Below are 26,246 nucleotides of genomic sequence, written 5' to 3'. Positions count from 1 at the left end.
AAGATAGGCGTAGGTACGATTTGTAAGTGAAACAAGCTCACTTCTCAACTGTGCAATTTTGAGTTCAATCATGCTGCGAAGCACTTTGGATATAATTATTCTACAACAGCCACGGATCGACCAAAGCCTTTCAGTGACATTTGGTAGATGAAAACGTCCTGGAACCCCATCGTTGAAACTGTTCCTGTTTGTCTGGTGGTAGACTTAATTGGTCACACGATTTCGCACAACCGCTTGGTACCTTGGCTGCTTTTGTGGAATCCACTGTTGTAAACATTTGGACCAGAACTTTAGCTTAAAGATAAATCCCTTATTTCTTCCCACCAGCCATGGAGGTAAACTCTTCGTCGTCTCCTTCTGACTAAGCAAATGAATCAGCAAATTAAATATTGTTGAGAATCTCCGATAAAACAGGGTCAAGAAAACAAACTGTAGCGAGGGAAGAAATAATGGTAATTTTTCAGATTAACACCCGCACGATTACCTAATCCTAACTGTAAATCCCTAAACCTAACCCTAAAACCCTAGTGAAAATCGTGCGGGTGTTAATATGAAAAATTACCGAAATAATTCCATACGAATGAACCTGTAAGACAAACAACACAAACACAGCATGAACATTAAAAATAAATAGACTGGGGAGATCTAAATCATATTTTGAAATATACTCTGACCATTGTGAACAGAATTCAAGCTTATTGACTCTTCAAGTTTAAAAAGACAAATAAGTTTGGCCGTTGTGCTGCCGTGAGCCTCCCCGCCGCTAACAGCTGACTTTAATCTTGTCAACTAATGGAGTGTGACTTTTCCATAGAGGTGTTCAGCTTCGTCATGGCAGCAGAGGCCAAACTGAGAGCTTCTTGTTATTTCCTATCAAGACGCAAGTATGGACTTGTGTCTAAAAAAGTTCACTGTGCGACCATGTGACTTCAGGTTCAACTCTACTACGCGGCACTTCGGGCAAATACTTTCTACCATAGCCTGAGTCCGACGAACGTTTTGTGAGTGAATTTGGTGTGTGTGATCTTGTGTTTGTTCCGACCACCACTGCTTGACGACCGAGGCCGGTTTGTTTACGTCTCTGGACCCCAGCGGTCAGCAAATAGAGACCGATTTAAAAAAAAAACAGTACTATGGGAGATTTATTCAACGAAACCTTTCGAGGCGATGCCCCAGCATGGCCGTAGTCCACTAGGTGAAACAAAACAGCACAAGAATTCTGTATGCTAATCTTATGTACACCTTTATAAAAAGTGGTTTGTGCACACACACACACACATATATATATATATATATATATATATATATATATATATATATATATATATATATATATATAAATAAACAAATAATTATTTGTTTACCACCCATGCGGCTTCAGCTGAGAGTGCCCCTGCACAACACCTTGGGCGAGAGTCTTCAATAACAGTACAGAGCTGACTAATGCCTTGTTTGTGGTCTTACGTATGTGTGCGGACATTCACGTCCGCATGTAACATCACAAAGTGCGTGACCTGTGTATAGTATGATGTAATTATATGTTGGTGTTTGAAAGTGTTTATTTAAGAAATGGGATTGTCAAATCACTAATTTTCTACCTCTTAGCTATTAATATCAAAATATAGCAACACAAAAAGCCGTCTATCCTGGAAAGGAAGTGATACCAGACACCACTACTCAATCATTTCCTGATTGCTTAACATATCTGGGAATTTTAAATTCAGTAATAACCAATAAGATGTAGGACACAATATCGGGTACGAGAAGAAGTTAGTGAATCATGAGTTGATAATTGTTCTAAACAAAAATATAAACAACTATTTTCGGAAAATGAAAAAGTCTTTAGAAAGAAATGAGGCTGGAGAGTCATGTTTCCAGTAAGATGTTTCAATCAAAATTCTTCACACACACAATATATAAGACTAAAAGGGGATCTCCTCGGCACTCCAGCTAATATTCGCTGAGAGAGAGTATAAAACTGGATAGTTTTCTATAATGAAAACTGTTCCATACAAATTGAAATTCCAAAGAGAAATTGTTAGTTAAGAAATAAGTCCAATAATGGAGATGTTGGTGTTATTCAATCCATTACAATCATTTCAATAATACATGGTTCAGAAAATTAATATATATAAATAACAATTATGTAATATTTATTTCTTTATTACCCACAAGGGAGGGGGGTTAAAACATAGAGGGGACAAACGAAGGGTTTAAGTCGACTACATCGACCCAGTGCGTAACTGGTACTTATTTAATCGACCCCGAAAAGATGAAAGGCAAAGTCGACCTCAGCGGAATTTGATCTCAGAACGTAACAGCAGACGAAATACCGCTAAGCATTCCGCCCGGCATGCTAACGATTTTGTAATTTTACAACATAAAGCAGCGAATCGGCAGGATTGTAAGCACATCAGGCAAAATGCTTAGCAGCGTTTCATCTGGCTTTTTGTTTTTTTGCTCTGAGTTAAGATTCCGTCAAGGTTGACTTTCCCTTTCGTCTTTTCAGGGTCAATGCAATGATTACCCATTAATTATTGAAGCTGATGTCATCGACTTAACGTCTCTCTGTAACTTGCTGGCCTTGTGCCAAAATTTGAAACCATTGCAACATATTACATGTGATCGATGCTCATCACGTCAAGCGAAGCAATACAAATGACACTTGGGAAACTGTCTAGAGTTGTGGAGGCTGCAGTGGGAGGAGCCTTTAATAGTGTATGAGACAGAGACACTCATTTACAACCATCACATGATGTCAAGACAATGGTCCACATGATGGGCTCCTTTCAGCTTTGGTCAACTCTAGTTGCAGACAACACTTGCCCAAGGGGCCACACAATGGGACTGAACCCAAAATCACATAGTTGGAAAGGAAGCTCTTTAATCATTCAGCCATACTGATATCATCATTTAACATCTTTCCATGCTGGCCTGTGTCAGGGTCCAAGTCATTTCTCAGCTATTGCCCCTAAAGACTAGGTCTTCATAGGGACCGTTTAGCTTGGTCTCCATGGTTGAATGCCCTTCCTTTTGCCAACTAATTAATAGTGCACCAGGAATATTTTCTTGTGGCACCAATGCTAAAAAAGGTTGAGTAAAAGGGACCACAGAATGCTACACGTTCTCTCCCCATTTTCTAACCACTTGACAATGTGTGTACTGGATGCATTTTTGTGGCAGCAGCACATTGTCTCACCCCCACCCCCTGATGGGGTCTAAAAGATGTAAAGTAGCAAGAAGTGTATGAGCCCTAAACGTTAAGTTTGTGTCAGTGGGGATTTTATTGCAGATGTTCAAACACTTCTGCAACACTACCAATCATTAGAGTTCACTGTCATCTCTTCTTCCATAAGATGCAACATCATCAGGTCAGCCTCCACCACTTTATCCCAAGTCTTCCTCAATCTCCCTCTTTCATACATTCCACTAACTTGAAGTGCTCAGCACTTCTTTATACGGAAATCACCCTCCGTTCATATTGTCCACACCTGTGCAACCTTTTCTCAGTTCATTTGTACTTGAGCATTCACACACGTTTATCAGAGATGCTGTTTTCATTTCTTTCTAGTCTTCACAAGTCTTCCATATTCACACAGTATTACAGTTCAAACACAAGTGACATACAATCTGCCTTTTACTGATGGAAAACACCCATTACCATCACAGTTAAAAGCTCTCCGAACTTTTCCCCAGCCTATTCCTACCTTAGCTATTATACTTTCTGAACACCTGCTTCCTCTGATAATTATTACCTCAGTAACAAAGGTTATCAATTAATTCTAATGGGATAACCAAGCATATAATTAATTCTAATGGGATAACCAAGCATATAAGAGAGTCTTTGTCCAGTCTGCTCTTAACCCTTACAGTGCAAGTAAGCTCAATTCTGTGCATGTTAACTTGATACACAGGAACCAAGTTATCTCAGTTTTGATGAGGTACTTTCTGGAATTCTCCACATTTCAGATGATGTAGTACACATCATCTGAAATTTATACTGGCCAATAGAAAGTGGTTGTGAGAACTGATTTGCATATGATTAACATGTTACATCACCAACTTAGAACAAGAGCAACACTTCACCATTTTTCAGCAGTTTGGCAGAAACTAAATTCTTTGATTTGGACTTTAGTATTTTTGATTCTCACATCAAATTTGAGGAGTTTGATCCTTAAAACATGATTTCATTAGATGCTGGAGCATTTATACAGATTAATGTCAAACAGCTATTGACAGGTGGGAGTTTTCCCAGAGACTTGCAGCTGAACTGGCCCCTCACTGCCAATACAAATGCATCATCACTTGACTACTTCATTCTTTATGTGAAAGGCACAGAATATGAACTGACCCCAGCAGAGACCAATCAATACCTCAGTCAATACAGTTGGTCAAAATAATCAAAAGTCCATAACTTCATATTGTGACACTTGTAGAAATGGGGTGAAGAAATTAGCTTGACAATGTTGATGTGGGAGGTTGATGGACAAGCCAGTGCTCAATGCATACTGCTCCATGGACAAACCCAAGCCTACACCAGAATTTGGAGAACACATGTCCAGGAATAGATACAGGAAGTTGTTGCCATTTCTGCACCTGACTGACAATATGGCAGCCTCAGAAAGAAAGGACTTCAATTATGACCCAAGCTACAAAATGAGACCAACCTATAAACCAATCATCACATACCAGTTATGTGATATTTACGACCCTGGAAAAAAAAAACCCCAAAAAAACCTGTGCACTGATGAAGGTATGATACACTGGAAAGGGTGCTTGAAATTCAGAACAAATATCTCGCAAAAAAGCCAGACAAATTTCAAATCAAACTCTCTGTTGTGTGGAAGTCAGTTGGACTATACATGTGATTTCCATGTGATTTCAGGTTCTGACTACAACCCTCAGCCTGATGGTAAGGAACATGAGGCACAGCTTCACTGCTGTCATAGGGCTGTTGAGAAAAACTAATGTGCGCCACAAGAACATTGTGCTTTTGTAGATAACTGCAACACATTCCCTGTTCTTTTTGATGAACTTTGTATTACTAACCTTTTTATGTCACTGAAACATTTTGTCTTCATTGCTGAGAGGTCCTTGTCTTGCAAATCGAAATGACGGAAGGTGAAGTGGAAACCTACTGGCAATAAAATGGTCTGACAAGTGTGATGACAATGCCAATTACAAATGAAGTTGACCATTTGGGAATACCAGTCATTAACAAACATCTTTCACAACATGGTGGGTTGTTGATCACAGACCAGATGTGAAAATATTTACACCTTTTTACTAGAAAAACTATGAAATGGTGGCTGAAGCTTTTCTTTCACTTGATAAACTTATTAGCAGTGACAATTGTTTACATTGTCTACAAGAAAACCCCATTGCACAGAGGAATCCAGTCACATCAACAGTTTGGAAAGGAGCTGCCCATCACTTGGTCAGAAGTTTCGTTGAGCCTTCACCTAAATGAGGACACTCCACTGACCCTGAACACAGACTTGGTGAAGACCATTTCCAATCACTCATCCATGCCAAACGGGGTGCCATGGCACAGAACCCAACAAAAGAAATGCACTCTGTGCAGTCATAACCCTGGGAAAACATACACTCAGTGCTTTCTGCAAACATGTAGGAACAAGACAGTGGTGCTCAGTGTGTGAAAAGCGCATTGTGTGTGGTTTCCTGCTTTGAAAGACACCCCCGCACTTCACACACACAGGTTCATTAGCAGGAGAGATGGTCGTTCAGAAAGTAGAGTAACCAGAGTATGAAAGGGTTAAAAAAGCGTGCAGGAGTACATTACTACCCCTGCAGAAAACAAAGGTCTTCTCCTTCAAACTGAAGGGTAGATTGTATGCTGCAGCATGATAATGAGGTGTGGCCTTAAGTGTAAAGATTAGTTAAGATTAGTGTGCTGCAATGTAGGAGAGAGAAGGCTGTACTAGTGTTGGCATGTGATACATACAGAGAACAACAGCTACAGTAGAGTAGAGACTACTCCAAGTTAGCAGATTTTGGTGTGGGCCCCCTTGAAACAAAGTGAAGACTGATCTGAAGATAATGCAACTCATGGAAGAATTGACAAACAACTGGACTGGCAATAGGCAGAACTATGACGATCTGACCACTTACAGTAAAACATTAGCCTGACACAAAAGTAGTGTTTAGAAGCGGAGATATTTTGTACTTTGGCAAGCCTACTTTTGCTACCTCTTCACCTTGACCTCCCCCCCCCCATCTGTTTCTCACCCTGTTCCTTATCACTCTCTTCACCATCTGTGCTGACCACATCCCCCCATCCTCAATTATGTCTACACATAAAGGGCTGCATTAGACCACCCTTGTCCACCCAATGCACTAACCAGCCAGCACACTTCCTCTCTCCTTTGGGCCACCTCTACTGCCACCCTTACCTTTCTTCACACCCATTCTAATCTTGACGTCATCACTTCCTCTTCTCTTCCCTTCTTTGCTCACCTGAACAAATTTACATTCTCAGTTATATTGTACTCTCTACACTCACGCACTTAACTATTTGTGGCATTTCTGATGTCATCGCTTCCTCTCCTCTTTGTCTCCTCAATCTTAGGTTACAAAGTTCCCTCTAGGGCACCCCCTTCCCATGCTGAAGCTAACACAGAACCTGCCACACTCCCTCTTTAGACGAATGGTGATCAAGACAACCTCTCCGATGCTGCTACAAGAAAAAAATGGGCTCAATACATTCTGTGGAGTCAGCAAAGTGTATGGATGTGACACCCCTTCAAACTCTAGTATTGGTGACACAAGGAAATTCATCCAGGTCACTTTGTGAAGTGGTTGGCAATAGGAAGGGCATCCAACCATAGAAACATAACCAAATGATGCCTAAGAACACCAGTTTATTGGACCAGTGACTCCAAATAAGAAACAACTTGAACTGTGATGACTCATTTAAACTATGATAGCATGGAAAGCAGATTTAAAATGAGGCTGATGAAATATGTACATATTCTTGCTTGTACACACAGATATACATATGTACATATATACACACACATATACATATTATTTATATATTTATGTGAAAGCACATGGCTAGGTGGTTAGGGTATTTGGCTCATGGTCATAAAGGTTGTGAGTTCGATTCCTGGCAGCACATTGTGTCCTTGAGCAAGACACTTTATTTCACATTGCTCCAGTCCACTCAGCTGGTAAACATAATTTGTACCTATAGCTCGAAAGGGCTGGCCATGTCACATTCTGTGTCACGCAGAATCTCCCTGAGAAATACCATTAGGGGTACACGTGTCTGTGGAGTTCTCAGCCACTTGTAACCAACAAAATGCCAGTTATATATTTATGTGTATACACCTTACTCACCACACACACAAGACTACAGATTGTTAAAGCCAAGGTTTGTAAATCAATCACATTAGTCAAATTTTAATATTAAAAATAAATTCTTCCTTTATTCCTGTTGAGAGAAAAATCAATTCATGCAAATCCAAAGAAACCAATGAAATATGTTCAGGAATATTTTACTAAAAAATATGTTGTCATAAAACAATTCATATTGTTGTGCAATCCCAAATGATGCTGCAATTTATAAGATGAAGGATCATCTAACCATAATAATTTAATCCCCAAAAGCTCAAAGTATATAGAAGAACATACAACATTTCAGATCATGCCTTCTCAAATAAACATTCAACCATCCTATACACTTTTCTCTAAACGGTTTTTAAATTGTTTTCACTGTCAGAGATCAGTTTTTCCTAACAAGTTTTTCAAAAATAATAATTATAAGAGTTTCGTTTTCGTATTTGGTTTGCCAGATTCTCAATGTGAATTTGTGTGTTGAAACAAATTTTCTTGTTATTGGCGTAATGACCTACACAAGACAACAAAGATTACAATAATTTCAACTTTTGGCACAAAGCCAGCAATTAGAGCGAGTTGGTCGATATAGGCCACAACAAAAGAATAAAAGATAAAGATTTGTTCTCAGCAAGATTCGATCTTAGCAACATTTGAATTTCGAAGCCAGAAAAACAAAATGCTATTAACAATTTTATCCGAACGCACAAGCGATTTTGCCAGCTCACCACATTAGTAGTCAATATAAACATTCCAACTATAAGCCTGAATTTTTTAAGGGAAGGGGGGAAGGGTGTTAGCCGATTATATCGGCCCTAGTTTACAACTGGTACTAATTTCGGCACTGTCATGCTATTAGCTGTCAGAAGTGAAAGTGCTCACTGCTAGTGAAGTATCTGTCTGTCTGCCTGTCGATTCTTTGGCTACTGACAGCTAATACCGTGACTGGCCGGAGCGAGCTATATGTCTGTCTGTCTGTCTGTCTCTCTCTCTCTCTATCTATTACTCGAAAGTTCGCGCGTCCGCGCTAGCTAGTCGTGAGTGGTCGATCCTATTATTTTTAAACTTCAAACTTCATTTGTTTTCTATTTTGATAAATTCTCTCTGTTGAAAATTATATTTTTATATTTTAAATAATTTGCAATTTCAGGAAATATGTTTTTATATTAAATTTGTGTTTTCTAATAAGGTGGACGAGTGATTGATAGATAGTAGATAGATATCAGTAAGTAAGTAAGTAAGTAAGCCAAAATACCAACTCAAACCAGCAGGCAGACAGACAGACGGATATAGGTGTCAAATTTGGTCCAATAACTTTCGAGTAATAGATAGTCATGGTATTAGCTGTCAGTAGCCAAAGAATCGACAGGCAGACAGACAGATACTTCACTAGCAGTGAGCACTTTCACTTCTGACAGCTAATAGCATGATAGTGCCCTAGTTTCATCAACTCCGAAAGGATGGAAAGGCAAAATCGACCTCAACGGAATTTGAACTCAGAATGTAACGACGGACGAAATGCCGCTAAGCATTTTAGTCTGGCGTGCTAACGAGCCTGCCTGCAGGCCACTTTTTTGAGTAATTAATATAATGGATGTAGCAACAGTACAAATGATTTCACTTTCTATAATTAATGAAAGCAATCTCATTAGTGGACATGATAAAAAAAAAAGAAAAGCATGAAGTGAAAACCCAACAATATGATTTTAAAATATGTAGTTAGCGACAGGTTTACCACATGATAATACTGACTCACATGTTTAGACAAAATATGATGACACCATGCCGCTGGTTGATCCGAAATTTTTCATAATATACCCAGGAGGACTCAGTATTATTGGTGCTATATTACACTGAGAGGATTCACGAAACGACTACAATTGTTTAATTATTTCATGGAAATGGAAACCGAAGTCGGTGGCCAGATTATCATCTCATCGGCATCAAAATGGTTAATCCGGATGCCACGGTATTACAGGACACACCACGTTACTATTATTGTTAGTCTTGGAAGACATTCAAATTTAGATATTTTGTTTTAGATTCTGAATCTCCGATGTTCAAAACATAGCATATAAAAAAAAAATCAGAAGTCTTCTTTATATAAGTAGACATAGATAGAGATAATTAGGTATATATTGAGAGATGGCGAGAAAGAAAGAGAAAGTACAGAGAGAGAGAGAGATAGAAGGGACAGAAAGAAAGATAGACTGACAGAGATAGACAGGTAGACAGACAGACAAACTAGAGAAATATGTAGAATTCAAACCTCTGCAAGACATTCCAACCATGACAATTCATTTAACCCACCCACCCCATTCTGATCGAATTGTTTTTTCTTTAGACAGTAGTGTGTAATCTGAGAGATTTGACTCCTATTGCTAGCATGTCGAGGGACCACATGGAGGACTGCCACCCGTCCCTACAATGGAGTGGTAGGGCTGGGAAAGAAGTGGTCAAGCTGACCTTGAACGTCAGCCGTTAAAGAAACTGGCGGCTGATGTTACAGGTGAAGCAAAGAACGTCCATTCGCATCAGCAGAGAGAATAGTGTTATCAGCTGAAGAATGGGGAAAGAAAGAGAAACATCTTTTAAGTGTAACTATTGTCATAAATTCTCTGCGATTACCATTCCTACAGGCGTTGCCACTTAAAACTGTTCCAAGTAGATGACAACATTTGATAGGTTTTCCCTATCCAGAGCCCAGCTGAGACTTCACAACAGAAACCCAGTTTAAATATTACAACAGCTGATCTTTACGAGTAGTGAAAACAAAGCGTCAAATAACGATTAATATGCTTCCGTTACACGGTAGACATCTATCAATCATCAACGGATATTGATGACGAAACGTCATATCGATCAGCATTGACATTTGTGAGATGAAGGATTTCTACAAATATTTAGAAATTAGCGATTCCGAAAACTTGAAACCAATTCTCTCGGTTTACAGACGAAAATACTTTTAACGATGTTGGAAAAACACATCATGTGTCTATATATACTTTAAATAAAATAAAAACTTTTTTTTGTAAACTTTACAACACACAGACACACACACTAACATGGCCAAGATGGTCATAGACCGATGCTACACCAAAAACATTTTTTAAAAAATATTTTTAAAGTCCGATTCTTTAAATAGAAATTAACAAAATTCTGAGAAGTGACTAGTCCGGATTCGTTCACTATGTCCGGTGTACGTAAAACCATTGGTCACTATGACCAAACATAAACTCAACTACTTATAAATATGTATATTACACCCACACACATAAGGCTTTCCTATTTTGCCTCAATGAATGAATAAACCTATAGAAAAATTCCGATCTAATTTCAGGATAATTGATCATCATAATCCAACAAAAACGAAATCCTTTTTCAAACAATAATTTGTTGCTTTGTCCAAGTTAATAAATTAACAAATTCATTAACACTCCGGCTTAAAGTAATAATTAATGAGGTTTCAAGGTTGTTAGGGCTCTTATTTCTAAATCTACAATTAGATCAAATCACTTTTACACACACACACATATTTAATTATTTGTAAAATAAATTATGGTAGAGATGAATGAAACGTGTTTAAATGAGATGAGAGAGAGAGAGAGGGAGAAAAGTTATATGCGAGTTATATGACAGAAATCGATAAATCAAGCGAGAAATTTTAGATTAAATAGGTGAGCTTCTCTGGTTTGTCTGACAGGTAGAGGTTAGGAGGGAAACTAGGATTTCATTTCTTTTAAGTTTTCAATAGATATATTAAACAGTTTAAGAGAAGGCTCCATTGCATTAAACAATAATAAACTTGGTTTTACACTTCAATATAGTCTAGCCACGTAATATATTAATTATACGCGCTTTAATTAGTTTAATTATAAAAGCCTCATTATACACTGAACATAATTTTATACACACACATTCAATATTAGATCTACCTTTAAACACGTGTGATTACTGTGGAAAATGTTCCCAGGGATGTTTTCTGCGTGAACAAAATATAGTAAAGTGCTAGCTTATACATTTAATATAATGAGCCAAAAGGAATATTTAATCAATTGAAATTGCATCAGAAATGAGAAGAAAAAAAAATAGTGTTAACAATGACGTTTTTCTATTTCTTTTTTGTGAAAGAACAACAAACTAAATAATTATATATATTAGAGTTAAGAAGTAGAAATAATAATTTAGTTACAGATGATTCATCGACTGATCGGGGGGAGGAACATCCTCTGGAGGTGGCAGGTTGATGCATGGTCCACCGAATGAATCAATTTGGCGCTTCGATTCGTTGCTGTCCACTCTTTCACTTTATATTAACTTTCTTTTTAATTTTCTGGAATCCAATAATAGTAAAATAATGTTAACAATAATTTTAAAGTAATTCTAATAAAAGCAAAACATAATGAATATACATAAAACAATTTGTTTACTATTTGCATATTATTCATTAATAACAATAATACCCACCTTGTTTAAGATAATATGGTATTCAGTTCATTTCTACAGAATTTCATCCAAGTGTTTGTGAGCAGGGTTTAGTTTTCAGGAAGATCCGGGACTGAAAGATGAAAGCCCACACCGCTACCGCCACCAGCAGCAGTTCGGTGTGTGTGTGTGTGTCTTGGCGACATGTTCTTAACCAATAAAGACGCAGGTGGGGCAGCTTTCAGCCAATCAGAGCACAGCTTCAACGGCTAGCCGCTTATAAATTATACATGCATGGCTAAGAGGAAAAAAGGGAGAACTACCAACACTAAGTGGGTTTTTTTTTTATCAATGACGATCGCTGAGTTTTAATATTTACACAGGACGAAGTGAAGGTAGAAAAAACATCTTGGGTCACCTAAATGTAGACACAACAAGCATCTTTAATAGACATTTTGTCAGTATTGAAATAAGTTCGGTTCAGATGGTTGCTATGTAAATGAGGAAGTATTTTCACATTAAAATAAAAATAGTTAAAATTACATTTTTTCCCCTTTTCTTTCTTTCATTTGCCGCACACCCAATTAGCCCCACAATCAAATCTCTTTGTGTTATGTCCATGTTGTTGCGTGTGTCTGTGTTTAGGCAATAACAATGTTCTCACAAATATTTATTGTTCGTGTAAATTGAAGTTCGAACCAGCTTAGAAAAATATACTTGTTTATAAAGTTACTTTGATGATAATGAGTGGTGAATTGATCCTTAAAAAAATACGACGTAATAAATGGAGAGCAAAAAATAAATATATAAAATAGGAAAAAACACTATGGAAAGTAGTAGACCATAGAGAAATACAATTGGAATAATTCTTTGAACGTATTAATTGCTTGCGTGGCAGACGGAGGGAAGTGCTTCAAGGCAGTGTAGTAGCCTTTGTAAAACGAAGGTGATGAGGTACGGCGGGCTTTTTTTTTTTTTTTTTTTCAATATTTTCTCTGTTAAGGTATTTATTAGTTCTACAATTGAATATATTTCCTTTTATTTTTTTTTTATTTCTCCGGAAACCCTATTGTATCTGGTATTTTTTTTTTGCACAACTTCAATTCAAAGTTCAAAGTAAAAAAAAAAAATTGACCTCGTCGACAAACTTTTTTTTTTTTTAATGACTAATATCAAAAGAGAAACACTCCTTTATATTCAAGTGCAATGATAAATATTCGTTATAAGGACAGACAGCTGTACAAGTGCGTACGTGCAATAATTTATTTGGAAACACGAAAGGTGAAGTTGATATATAATCGATAAGAATGTCACAATTTCCGATTATATTTTAATTCTCATTTTTTACGATTCGTGATTATTTATGTGTGTGTAAAATGATATATTTATGATATATATCGTAGGCAATATATATATCATACTGTTTATCTTTAGACTGCGGCCATGCTGGGGCACCACCTTGAAGAATTTTTAGTCGAATGAATTGACAACGATATTTTTTTTAAACCTGATATTTATTCTGTCGGTTGCCTTTGCCGAACTGCTACGTTACAGAAACGTAACACACGCACACACACGAAGGGCAGCTTTCAGTTTCCGTCTAATCTACTTACATAGCTTTGGTTGGCCCTCGACTATAGTAGAACACATTAGCTCAAAGTGCTACTCAGTGGGACTGAACCCGGAACCATGTGGTTGGGAAGCTAACTTCTTACCACACAGCCACGCCTGACCTGTATGTTCTATATTTATATTAAGCATACCTACTCAAGTGTATCCCGCGTTCGACTTTGTTTCCTCATAACTTTCATAAAATGGATATTTTTTTAATGAAATTTTCTCCAAATGCCTTTCAGGTGGGGTACATTACGACTGTCTCGGAATATCAATACTCTTTTACTTGTTTCAGTCATTTGACTGCGTCCATGCTGGAGCACCGCCTTTAGTCGAGCAAATCGACCCCGGGACTTATTCTTTGTAAGCCTAGTACTTATTCTATCGGTGTCTTTTGCCGAACCGCTAAGTTACGGGGACGTAAACACACCAGCATCGGTTATCAAGCGATGTTGGGGGGACAAACACAGACACAAACATATACACACACATACATATATATATACATACATATATACGACGGGCTTCTTTCAGTTTCCGTCTACCAAATCCACTCACAAGGCTTTGGTCGGCCCGAGGCTATAGTAGAAGACACTTGCCCAATGTGCCATGCAATGGGACTGAACCCGGGACCATGTGGTTGGCAAGCAAGCTACTTACCACACAGCCACTCCTGCACCTATGTAGAAAAAATAAAGAATAGTGGATGCGCACACATACATATGCACATATAACATATTACCAAATTTCTTTTCATTTCTGGGGAGAGAATAAAGAGCAGTATCTGTTAGGGGTAGGGCTGAGGGAGCAGACAGAAATCACAGTTGGTATAGTCATAAAACTCAAGATTTATTAGAAGCAATATCATGAGCTTTGGTAAAGGAAAACTTAAAACAAGATGTTAGCTGAAAACTAAGGGGGTCGCCCACTAGCAGACCACTGATAATGAAACAGGGGGGAGTCTTATCATGTAGTACTATAGTTAAATATTTTAAACAATGTTGCTATATTGTATACAGATAAAAATTATGGCTATTGTGAGGGGTATTAAGAAGAATATTATAACAAAAGGATAGAAATTTATGACTACTTTTGAGTATATACCAAACTTTTACCACAATAGAGGGAGGAAAAGAAATTATCCAGAAATAGTTTAATATTTATAAATATTGTACACTTAAACACTAACTCATCAGATGGTATCTGTGAATTTTGATTAATTGGTATATACTGGTATTAATAAAGGAGTATTGAGGTAAAAGAACATGGTAATTATATATTAATAAAATTATAATCTAAGCAGTTTTTTTTATAAGTAGTGAATATACCAGTATAGTCTTATATAAGCTAAGTAAGAATTTATAGAGATACAAAGATTAGATTAATTTTTTTATGAATAAACAAAGGCTAATTATAAATTAATAAAGAAATGAAATAAAATAATAAAGTAGAGTAGAACATCCATAGAAAAGGAATAAAATAGCTTAATTACTAAAACTATGGTAAAGTATATGTAGCTTATTAACACCAATAGAGAAGATTTATAGAAAAAAGTATAATAATTCAAAATATATTAGACTAAAAATTATATATTTATTTATTTAGCTAATATCAATAAAAGACTGATGTCTGGTATATATATATATATATATATATATATATATATATATATATATATATATATATATATATATATATATATACCCTATGACTGGTGTAGCAGCATCATAGTCAACTGCTACAAAGGTAAAGGGGACGCTTTAGATACAAATAATTACAGAGGCATCAAGCTGTTAGATCAGGTTATGAAAGTTACAGAGAGGGTCATAGCCCAACTAATTAGGGAGCGAATCAATTTAGATGAGATGCAGTTTGGGTTCGTGCCAGGTAAAAGCACTACTGATGCCTTATTTCTAGTGAGACAGTTGCAGGAGAAATACCTAGCTAAGGATAAACCTCTGTACCTGGCTTTCGTTGACATGGAGAAAGCCTTTGACAGGGTCCCCCGATCCCTTATCTGGTGGTCAATGAGGAAACTTGGGATAGAAGAATGGTTAGTGAGAGCTGTGCGAGCCATGTACAGAGATGCTGCCAGTAAGGTGAGGGTTGGAAATGAGTACAGCAATGAATTCCGGGTAGAGGTAGGGGTCCACCAAGGTTCCGTCCTCAGCCCCCTATTATTTACCATAGTCCTCCAGGCAATCACAGAGGAGTTCAAGACAGGTTGCCCCTGGGAGCTCCTCTATGCTGATGACCTTGCCCTAATTGCGGAGTCACTATCAGAACTAGAGGAGAAGTTTCAGGTGTGGAAGCAAGGTCTAGAATTGAAGGGCCTTAGAGTCAACCTAGCTAAAACCAAAATCCTAATAAGTAGGAAGGTAGATAAAACACAAACCCCTTCAGGTAGATGGCCCTGCTCAGTATGTAGAAAAGGAGTAGGTAGTAACTCTATAAGATGTACCCGGTGCAAGCTATGGACACATAAGAGGTGCAGCAACATCAAAGGCAGGTTAACTAGCAAGTTAGTTTTTGTTTGTGGCAGATGTTCAGGTGCAATAAAGACTGCAAACAAACAGGAAACAACTTCTATCTCATTCCAGGGTGAAAAACTAGAGGTAGTCGATAGCTTCCGCTATCTGGGCGACCAAGTTAGTAGTGGGGGTGGGTGCGCTGAAAGTGTAGCTGCTAGAATAAGAATAGCCTGGGCAAAGTTTAGAGAGCTCTTACCCCTGCTGGCGACAAAGGGACTCTCACTCAGAGTAAAAGGCAGACTGTATGACGCATGCGTACGAACAACCATGCTACATGGCAGTGAAACATGGGCTGTAACTGCTGAGGACATACGTAAGCTCGCAAGGAATGAAGCCAGTATGCTCCGTTGGATGTGTAATGTCAATGTGAATACCCGTCAGAGTGTAAGTATCTTGAGAGAAAAGCTGAACATTAGAAGCATCAGTTGTGGCGTGCAAGAGAGACGATTGCGCTGGTATGGACATGTGGTGAGAATGGAGGAGGATAGCTGCGTGAAAAAGTGCCACACCCTAACAGTTGAGGGAACCCGTGGAAGAGGTAGGCCCAGGAAGACCTGGGCTGAGGTGGTGAGGCAAGACCTTCGTACATTGGGCCTCACCGAGGCGATGACTACGGACCGAGACCTTTGGAAATGGGCTGTGCGTGAGAAGACCCGGCAAGCCAAGTAAGATCGTTGCCAGTGCCCCTGGACTGGTTCTTGTGCGGGTGGCACATGAGATGCACCATTTTGAGCGTGGCCGTTGCCAGTACCGCCTGACTGGCTCCTGTAGGATTTTCGAGCGAGATCGTTGCCAGTGCCCCTGGACTGGCTTGTGCGGGTGGCACATAAAAGACACCATTTCGAGCGTGGCCGTTTTCGTGCGGGTGACACGTAAAAGCACCCACTACACTCTCTGAGTGGTTGGCGTTAGGAAGGGCATCCAGCTGTAGAAACTCTGCCAAATCAGACTGGAGCCTGGTGTTGCCATCCGGTTTCACCAGTCCTCAGTCAAATCGTCCAACCCATGCTAGCATGGAAAGCGGACGTTAAACGATGATGATGATATATATATATACATTTAAATATACATATATAAATATATATATATATATATATATATAAATATATATATACATATAAATACATATAAATATATATATATACATATAAATATCCATATATTTGTATATTTATATATATATATATAAATAGAAAAATATATACATATATATATGTATATATATATATATATATATATATATATATATTTATATATCAATCAGAAGATGTCAAAACTGTGATGATATTTGGTTGACAACTGATGGAGGATGAAGCATGTCTGCAGCCATTGTGTGGGGTTTTTCTGTTTCTTTGTATGTTTCTTTGCCAATACACTATGCCACATTTTAGACACACACACACACACACATTTATACCTGCATACTTATACTTGCTCCCTGGCTCTGGTCCAACAGGCCACCATTTGGATTATTGTCAAAAGTAATGCTTATTTATTCAGTTTTGAATTATTCATGCATTATCTCGTAGCTTCAAAATGTCAATGAGTTTGTTTATTTTTAGAATGCCATTGTAGAGTATGTGTGAGAGGCCAAATCTTGCAGATTTGAACATAAAACACAGGCACAATAATATTTGGGATGGATATGGTTGGTTTAAATGCTAAAGGGTTAAATGATGTTGACATGTATACATATATATATATATATATATATATCATCATCATCATCATCATCGTTTAACGTCCGCTTTCCATGCTAGCATGGGTTGGACGATTTGACTGAGGACTGGTGAAACCGGATGGCAACACCAGGCTCCAGTCTGATTTGGCAGAGTTTCTACAGCTGGATGCCCTTCCTAACGCCAACCACTCAGAGAGTGTAGTGGGTGCTTTTACGTGTCACCCGCACGAAAACGGCCACGCTCGAAATGGTGTCTTTTATGTGCCACCCGCACAAGCCAGTCCAGGGGCACTGGCAACGATCTCGCTCGAAAATCCTACAGGAGCCAGTCAGGCGGTACTGGCAACGGCCACGCTCAAAATGGTGCATCTCATGTGCCACCCGCACAAGAACCAGTCCAGGGGCACTGGCAACGATCTTACTTGGCTTGCCGGGTCTTCTCACGCACAGCCCATTTCCAAAGGTCTCGGTCCGTAGTCATCGCCTCGGTGAAGCCCAATGTACGAAGGTCTTGCCTCACCACCTCAGCCCAGGTCTTCCTGGGCCTACCTCTTCCACGGGTTCCCTCAACTGTTAGGGTGTGGCACTTTTTCACGCAGCTATCCTCCTCCATTCTCACCACATGTCCATACCAGCGCAATCGTCTCTCTTGCACGCCACAACTGATGCTTCTAATGTTCAGCTTTTCTCTCAAGATACTTACACTCTGACGGGTATTCACATTGACATTACACATCCAACGGAGCATACTGGCTTCATTCCTTGCGAGCTTACGTATGTCCTCAGCAGTTACAGCCCATGTTTCACTGCCATGTAGCATGGTTGTTCGTACGCATGCGTCATACAGTCTGCCTTTTACTCTGAGTGAGAGTCCCTTTGTCGCCAGCAGGGGTAAGAGCTCTCTAAACTTTGCCCAGGCTATTCTTATTCTAGCAGCTACACTTTCAGCGCACCCACCCCCACTACTAACTTGGTCGCCCAGATAGCGGAAGCTATCGACTACCTCTAGTTTTTCACCCTGGAATGAGATAGAAGTTGTTTCCTGTTTGTTTGCAGTCTTTATTGCACCTGAACATCTGCCACAAACAAAAACTAACTTGCTAGTTAACCTGCCTTTGATGTTGCTGCACCTCTTATGTGTCCATAGCTTGCACCGGGTACATCTTATAGAGTTACTACCTACTCCTTTTCTACATACTGAGCAGGGCCATCTACCTGAAGGGGTTTGTGTTTTATCTACCTTCCTACTTATTAGGATTTTATATATATATATATATATATATATATATATATATATATATATATATATATATTTATATACATATATATATATACACACACACACATATATATACATACACACACACACATATATATATATATATACATACATATATGTGTGTGTGTGTGGAGGTACAATGGCCCAGTGGTTAGGGCAGCGGACTCGTGGTCATAGGATTGCGGTTACAATTCCCAGACTGGGTGTAGTGAGTGTTTATTGAGCGAAAACACTGAAAGCTCCAGAGGCTCTGGCAGGCAGGGGTGACAAACCCTGCTGTACTCTTTCACCACAACTGTCTCTCACTCTTTCTTCCTGTTTCACTTGTACTTCTATTTCAAAGGACCAGCCTTTTCATACTCTGTGTCATGCTGAATCTCCCCAAGAACTACATTAAGGGTACGTGTGTTTATGGAGTACTCAGCCACTTGCATGTTAATTTCATGAGCAGGCTGTTCTGTTGGTTGGATCAACTGGAACCTTTGTCATCATAACCAACGGAGTGCCGCCCAATGCCAGTGCCACTTTGACTGGCTTCTGTGCCGGTGGCACATAAAAATCACCATCCGATTGTGGTTGATGCCAGCTCCTCTGGCCCCTGTACCAGTGACACGTAAAAAGCACCCACTACACTCTCGGAGTAGTTGGCGTTAGGAAGGGCATCCAGCTGTAGAAACACTGCCAGATCAAATTTGCTAATCATATGACAATGTCATAGCAAGGGTTCACAGTAGTCAAGAACAAAGACACTCTTGGAATCCGCCCCCCTTTCATTAATAGACATAGTAGGCCAGAGTAAATTGTAGACCCCTTTTACATCTCGGCCTGAGAGTGACTTTTTCCTCTCCCGCCCCACCGTCTCTGCCACAGTCTGAACACGCCAAGAAAAATTCAGAATCGTAAAAATCGAAATTTTTGTATTTTTTTAAACGTGATATCTCAAAAGAATTTTCGGGAAAAGTTAAAAACGAAAAATCGGTGTTTGTCTGTTTCCATTAAAGATTTTAAAATCAAAATTATAAAAGTAAACCCCAGTGGCCGGGACTTGGAGGAAAAAAAAAAGTTTCCGGTGAGATTTCTTTATTCCGTGAATAATGGACAAATAATTGTTTTCGTTCTTATTTGAAAATATTAGGTAACAGTTTATAAAAACAAAATGTTGAACGCCACTGTTTGACCAAACACAAGGAATACAGGATCTTTGTATAAAGATGTCTTATAAAAGAATCTTCAAGTAAATATCAATCAGTTTTCCAAAAGACATCTTAGTCGTTCCTCAATAGACACAAATCACCCCCAGAACTTGATTCGTACTTTATCGATCCCGGGAAAATGCGCTGGTCTTGGCGCAGTTTAAACTCTGACCCACAAAAATTCCTCGTCCGACACCCGCTAACGATTCTGCCAGGGCCCTGCCCTCGATAACCGTTGCTTGAAATGCTTCTATTAGAAGCCAGCAACTAGTTACGAAGTGTGTGAGATAATTGCAAAATAGATCCAGATTCCGAAGCCGTGTTGTTTCAACAGAGAAGAATGGCTGTTGTTGTTAACACTTCCAAAAACAAAAGAAAAGGATTGAGAATCTTAATTTATAAAGTAAAGCATTTTCTTACCGTATAAACAAACATGGCTAAAATAATCTCAGCCTCGTTGAACACCAGAAGATTAGAGGTTTTATTGGAGAGATGAGAGACAACAACATATATAATAAATATGGCAGCGCAGTTGGTTAGAGTTGATTCGTGGAATAAAGGTCCACTTGCCGAGTTTGTTTTAACCAGAGGAAAGATATTTTGTCCGAGATCAAAGCAGGGATTGCGATTTTCTCCACGAAAAACTAAGCGTCTTTGTCGCTGTCGTCATCACTGCCACCACTGCTGCTGTTGTGATAACCGTCGTCGTCGGTATTTTTTAGCCCTAGGTCAGTCCTGTTTGAACAAACCTATGATTAAAAACATTCCAGCATTGCTCATCTCATCTTTTTCTCGGGTATCATGTGTGTAAATACTACATTGCACAAATTAGTCTCACATTATTTGTATGGCTGTTGTGAGATTTTAAGGAAATTTGACTGCTATTTCTAGCAGGTCAAATTAGTGACACCTTTGATATATTACCTCCCATAGGACAACTCCCCCTCCCCCGCACGACAACTACTCCCTAAGACAATTACCTCTTTGCTTAATTACCCCCTCTCCAATATATTAAGAAGTTTTAAATCATCATCTGCTGTCCTCAGGGGTATTTGTCTGTCCATGGGATGTAAATGTCCTAGACCCGACATCTATACTGGCTGTGAGCGGATGGGGGGGGGGGGACTCTGTGGAATTCTTGGTTCCTTGAATGAAAATTTTGAGTTTTGAATGATTTCTTTAAGAGTCTTTCTTAATTTTTCAGCACATTTCCGAACACTTACGAAAATTTCTTCCTTTCTGCAGTTCGTAAAATTGTCTTTGGTCGTTGTTACCATTCTTGTAGCTGATGGAACAGCGATATTTTTTCTTTCTCGAAGTTCTTTACGTTCCACGGAAATATCTTCTACACAAACAATCCACGTAAGGAGTCAAAACAAAAAATAATGTGCGCCCTGCTGCCTGTGTATATTTTTGAGTCTTGGAGCTGACCAAGTATTATGTCTGAGCAGAGACGAGCAATGAAGAATGGTTAAATATGAGTCATTGTTTCTTGAATAGCAAGATTTAGGAGATGCTTATAGTAATGGAGATAAATGGGGAACGGAAAAGATTCCTTTATTTTCGTTACCAAAGCCCCATAAACACGGTTCATATTTGCTACACTAACGAAACATTCTCCAAAAATTTTGTCAAGTTTCAACTCCAGTCGACTGAATAGATTTATAGAGACTTTATATTTCTTTCAGTAGAAAATGTTCTTGCATAGAAATCGATTAAACATTCCCTGATTTCTTCTTCAGTTATGAATCCGAAGATTGTCACTCGTTTAACCGTGTTGACGTTTCCTCAATGATAAAGAAATATCCTAAACATTTCTTCATTTCAATTGCCATGATGCGTAACACAATCCTAGCCAGGGTATCAAGAATTTCGTCCCGGATAATAGCTCAGCTCCACTGTATACGTGCATTTAACTGACTTCTCAGTTTTCTTTTACTCTAAGTTAAAAATAATTTTGGTCCGAAGATGTAAAGATTAATAAATGGAACTTCGCCCAAATTGCTGTGATCTTCTGCGTTACGGAGCTGCGATTTTCTGGACAGTGAACAATAGAATTCCGATAATAGATTTCGCCAAGGCAGAGGCGTGGCTGTGAGGTAAAAAGTTTGCTTCTCAACTTCATGGTTCTGGGTTCAGTCCCACTGCATGGCACCCTGGGTAGGTATTTTCTACTATAGCCTCAGGCCGACCAAAGCCTTGTGAGTGTGTTTGGTTGACGGAAACTGAAAGAATCTAATCGTATATATATATATATATATATATATATATATATATATATATATATATATATATATATATATATATATATATATATATATATATATATATATATATATATATATATATATATATATATATATATATATATATATATATATACTTAGATATAAGAGACCAAAGTGTACGTACGCCACTATATAGATATAAAATACAAAATGGGACAAGAACGCAAAACATCCAGACAGCTAGGTGATACAAAAAGGGGCAACAAAGCATCCAGACAGACATTACAAAGAAAACAAGGATAGTTTAAACCATTCACAACAGATGTCTCTCAAATTCCTAATTATTATCGAATTTCTGAATAATCTAAGCTGTTTGATTTAGTCCCATTTCTGTGACATTGTCTTGCAGAAGCAGGAGAACCAGTGGAATGACATTTGGAATTATCTTCAGATTCGAAAGAGCCAGACACTGTAGGGACTCAGGAAGTTTTTGCGAAGACCTAATGATCATTTTTCAGAAAGCTGTTCTTGGCGATTGTTCGGGAAAATATGTGGATTACAGAAACATCACTTTTATTATCATTACTTTATTCAGTTCTATATTTAAGAGATGAGGAATTATGTACATTATTTACAGTTGACGGATATTTGTCCTCATCTTATTTGTTGTTAACACAACGTTTCGGCTGATATATCCTCCAGCCTTCATCAGGTGTCTTGGGGAAGTTTCGAACCCGGGTTCTCATTCTGAAGGTATTTTTCTGGTGTTCTTGAAAAATGCTGAGAGAAGCTACTCCTTTCTTTCAAAGTTTGATGTCCTCATTTCCACATTCCCCCTATTTCTCTTTTTGGGTTCAACACCTTCCCTAAAATAGTCCTTCCTTTATCACCACCTTAATGTGTGCTTATTATTTTGGTAGAATCATTAGTGCGTCGAACAAAATGCTTAGCGGCGTTTTCTTCTGGTTCTTTACATTCAGAGAACAGGTTCCGCCGAGGCTGATTTTGTCCTTCACCGTCTCGAAGTTGATATAAGTACCTAAGTACCAGTCAATATAACCAGTGGATGTAATCGACTTGCCCTCTCTTCTCAAAATGGATGAGTTTTCCCTAAAATTTGAAGCAGTTATTTATACTACTACTACTACTACTGCTGCTGCTGCTGCTGTTGCTGTTCCTGTTGTTGTCTAGAGTGAGCCAGAGAATTATGACTGGAAGTTTTTTCTCGACCTTGCCGTTACAGTAAACGAGTTGAGAGCAAAGATAGTATACAGCTAGAGTTATGTCCCTTAACAAAAGATAACCTTGAAACAATAAAATTGTTTTCAGTAATTGTTTTGATTTTCACTAAATTAATCTCTGAATGATTTGCTTTTGTATTTAAAATATAATCATTTATATTTTTCTTAAACAAAAATCTAAACATAACAGGTTTATAGCTTTAATAACATTTAAATAATATCTTTAAAAAATGAAGGTTGTTGAGATTTTGAATTATTTCAGCGATGACTGCGCCCGCGATCCACGGACTTTGGGCAACCTTTTCTGGACGACTGAACGAACACTACACTGTGCTAACTTAACTGGCACTCGGTCGCTTATGACGATGAGTGTTGCAGCTGATCCGATGAACGGAACTGCCTGTTCATGAAATTAACGTTCAAATGGCTGAATACTCCACACACACGCCCACCCTTAACGTAGTTCTTGGGGAGATTCAGCGTGACACGGAATGTGACAAGGCTGGCCCTTTGAAATACAGGTACTACTCATTGTTTTCCAGCTGAGTGGATCGAAGCAACGTGAAATAAAGTGTCTTGCTCAAGGACATAACGCACCGTCAAGAATTCAACTCACGACCATACAATCGTGAGACTAAAATCTTAACCACTTAGCGGTGCGCCTTCACGCTGATGAGATTTAATGAAGAATTGACTCAATACTTGCTGAAGGTCAGTCATTTTCCACTGTAGTCAATATTTAATTAGAGAGTTGTCTCCCCTGCCTGTTCAGTAATAGTCTTCATTATTACAGGTGTGATTTTACAATTGACGGATATTTGTCCTCATCTTGTTTGTTGTTAACACAACGTTTCGGCTGATATACCATCCAGCCTTCATCAGTCAGGTGTCTTGGGGAAATTTCGAACTTGGGTTCTCGTTCCTAAGGTATTTTTCGATGTTGTTATTATTATTGAGGTCACTGCCTGGAATCGAACTCGGAATCTTGGGGTTAGTAGCCCGCGCTCTTAACCACTACGCCATATGTCCGTGATTTTAATTAATAAAGATCTCTTGGTTTACAGCATCAAATATGTTAGTGCCCAGATAGTTATAGGCTCCTCCCTTGATGAGGTTAATGTAGTTGGTGTTTTAAATTCTGCTGTTCGATGTCTGAAGGGAGACTTTCATTAGGAAATAGGTGAGTTTGAAACCCAGGCACGACTTAATTTGTACTGGTTTAGTGGTAGACACGTTGCTGTTTGAAGGTAGCAGCAATCATTGTCGTCGTAACAAACCAGAGACAGAGAAACGAATGGTATGTCAGTGAGCCGCCATGGGTTATAAGGTGTTGAGAACTAAATCATTTTACTATCTCTTTAAATGAACTCGATCTGTTCTGGGATGCTTGTTTGTAGCATCTCGTAATGTAAATTTTTGTAAAGAGTCACCAACTGAACAAGACATTTGCAGTGAGTATGAGGGTCTTAGTTAATGGGTCCGGTGGTGTAGCGCTCGTTACCATATTTAGTGATTATGCGTTGGGTTTGGTTAAAGAAACTTGTCAAGTTTCAGTCGTAGTCTTTGAGATAACAGTTTATCGTAAAAAGAAAACACGCCTGGCTTGTTGTACCTTGGTGGCGTGTGGCTGACGTAATATACATTCACCACCAAGAATGGTGAGTGTATATTTTAAATACAACCAGTTCACTAACATGAAGTGCTTTAGTTTGGCCGTGACTTCCCTTCATTGCGGCAAACTAGTTTTTTTCATTTTGTGAGCTGTTTGCACTTACTTTTTACTGATGCAGACGACCACTAATCTCTTCAGAGTTAACTATTTCACTTTGATATTTTAAATATATTTTCACACACGTCTTTATGCTGAAAAGAACTCGTCAAACATGCAAACTCGCCGACAGAAAGATGACGATGACGGCGGCAGTGGTGGTGGTGAAGAGGAGGAGGACGACGCGATACTGAAATATTTGCTTATCAGAATGTGTGACATTCTCTGCAAGTTATTAGGTGAACATTTGTTGGTTCAACAGAAGCGATTTGTGTGACATACAGCTTTATTAACGGCAGCTCTTTAGCACACACAGACGTGGACAATCAGTTCAAAAGTAGCCGTCCCTAGGAGGTCGGGTTTGGAGATTTTACCGATATTTTTTATTCTTTAAAAACGCAAATATATTGTAATCGTATAAGCATCTTTTCAACATATCATATATATATATATATATATATATATATATATATATATATATATATATATATATATATATATATATGTATGTATATATATATGGTTTAATACCAACAAAGGGAGGGGCAGAGCAATGTTCACCCAGTTCAACATAGTCGATATCAAAAAGCTTACAGGTCAGAGTACTTTCCATTGCTGGGTGCTTCACTAACATTAGCGATGGAGACATAGATGTCGTTATGCACACCAGGGAAACGGTGCTGCTTAAAAAAGGTCGAGCAAACCAATTCCGTCGGCTCTTTTGACATGGTAATGGGGCTTACGATAGCTCTGATGTATGCGACCTCGCTCGGTTGTATATCCTGGATACCCTAAGGAAGAAACTCCCGTCCTCTTTGGTCTCTACAGAGATGACATCCTGGATATCTCTAGAGGGGCTGACGGGCAAGCCATAGACAGTCTTAGGAAAGACCTGATTAGCACCCTTAGCTCCATGGGACTGAAAAT

The 26,246-nt window shown here is 38.6% G+C and overlaps 1 protein-coding gene across 2 annotated transcripts in view; it reads right to left on the bottom strand.

Moving 5' to 3' along the window:
- LOC106878013 (hexokinase-4) overlaps window positions 1–20,640 on the bottom strand; it is a 64,103-nt gene extending 43,463 nt beyond the window's left edge. Inside the window, exons 1-2 of one of the 2 annotated variants that reach the window (XM_014927093.3) lie at window positions 20,503–20,640; window positions 11,552–11,692 (exon numbers count right to left, since the gene is read on the bottom strand). In XM_014927093.3, the coding sequence (XP_014782579.1) occupies window positions 11,552–11,611 (60 nt within the window). In that variant the 5' untranslated portion in view covers window positions 11,612–11,692; window positions 20,503–20,640. Of the gene's footprint in view, window positions 1–11,551; window positions 11,693–11,826; window positions 11,965–20,502 lie in introns of those variants that run through there. The other variant, XM_014927091.3, reaches the window with a different exon arrangement.
- Window positions 20,641–26,246: the final 5,606 nt, after the last annotated feature.

This window comes from Octopus bimaculoides, chromosome 14, assembly GCF_046866305.1.
Source record: "Octopus bimaculoides isolate indiv1 chromosome 14, ASM4686630v1, whole genome shotgun sequence".
NCBI classification, from domain to species: domain Eukaryota; kingdom Metazoa; phylum Mollusca; class Cephalopoda; order Octopoda; family Octopodidae; genus Octopus; species Octopus bimaculoides.
Note: the sequence above shows the minus strand (reverse complement) of the source record. Positions and strands in the feature narration are given on the sequence as shown.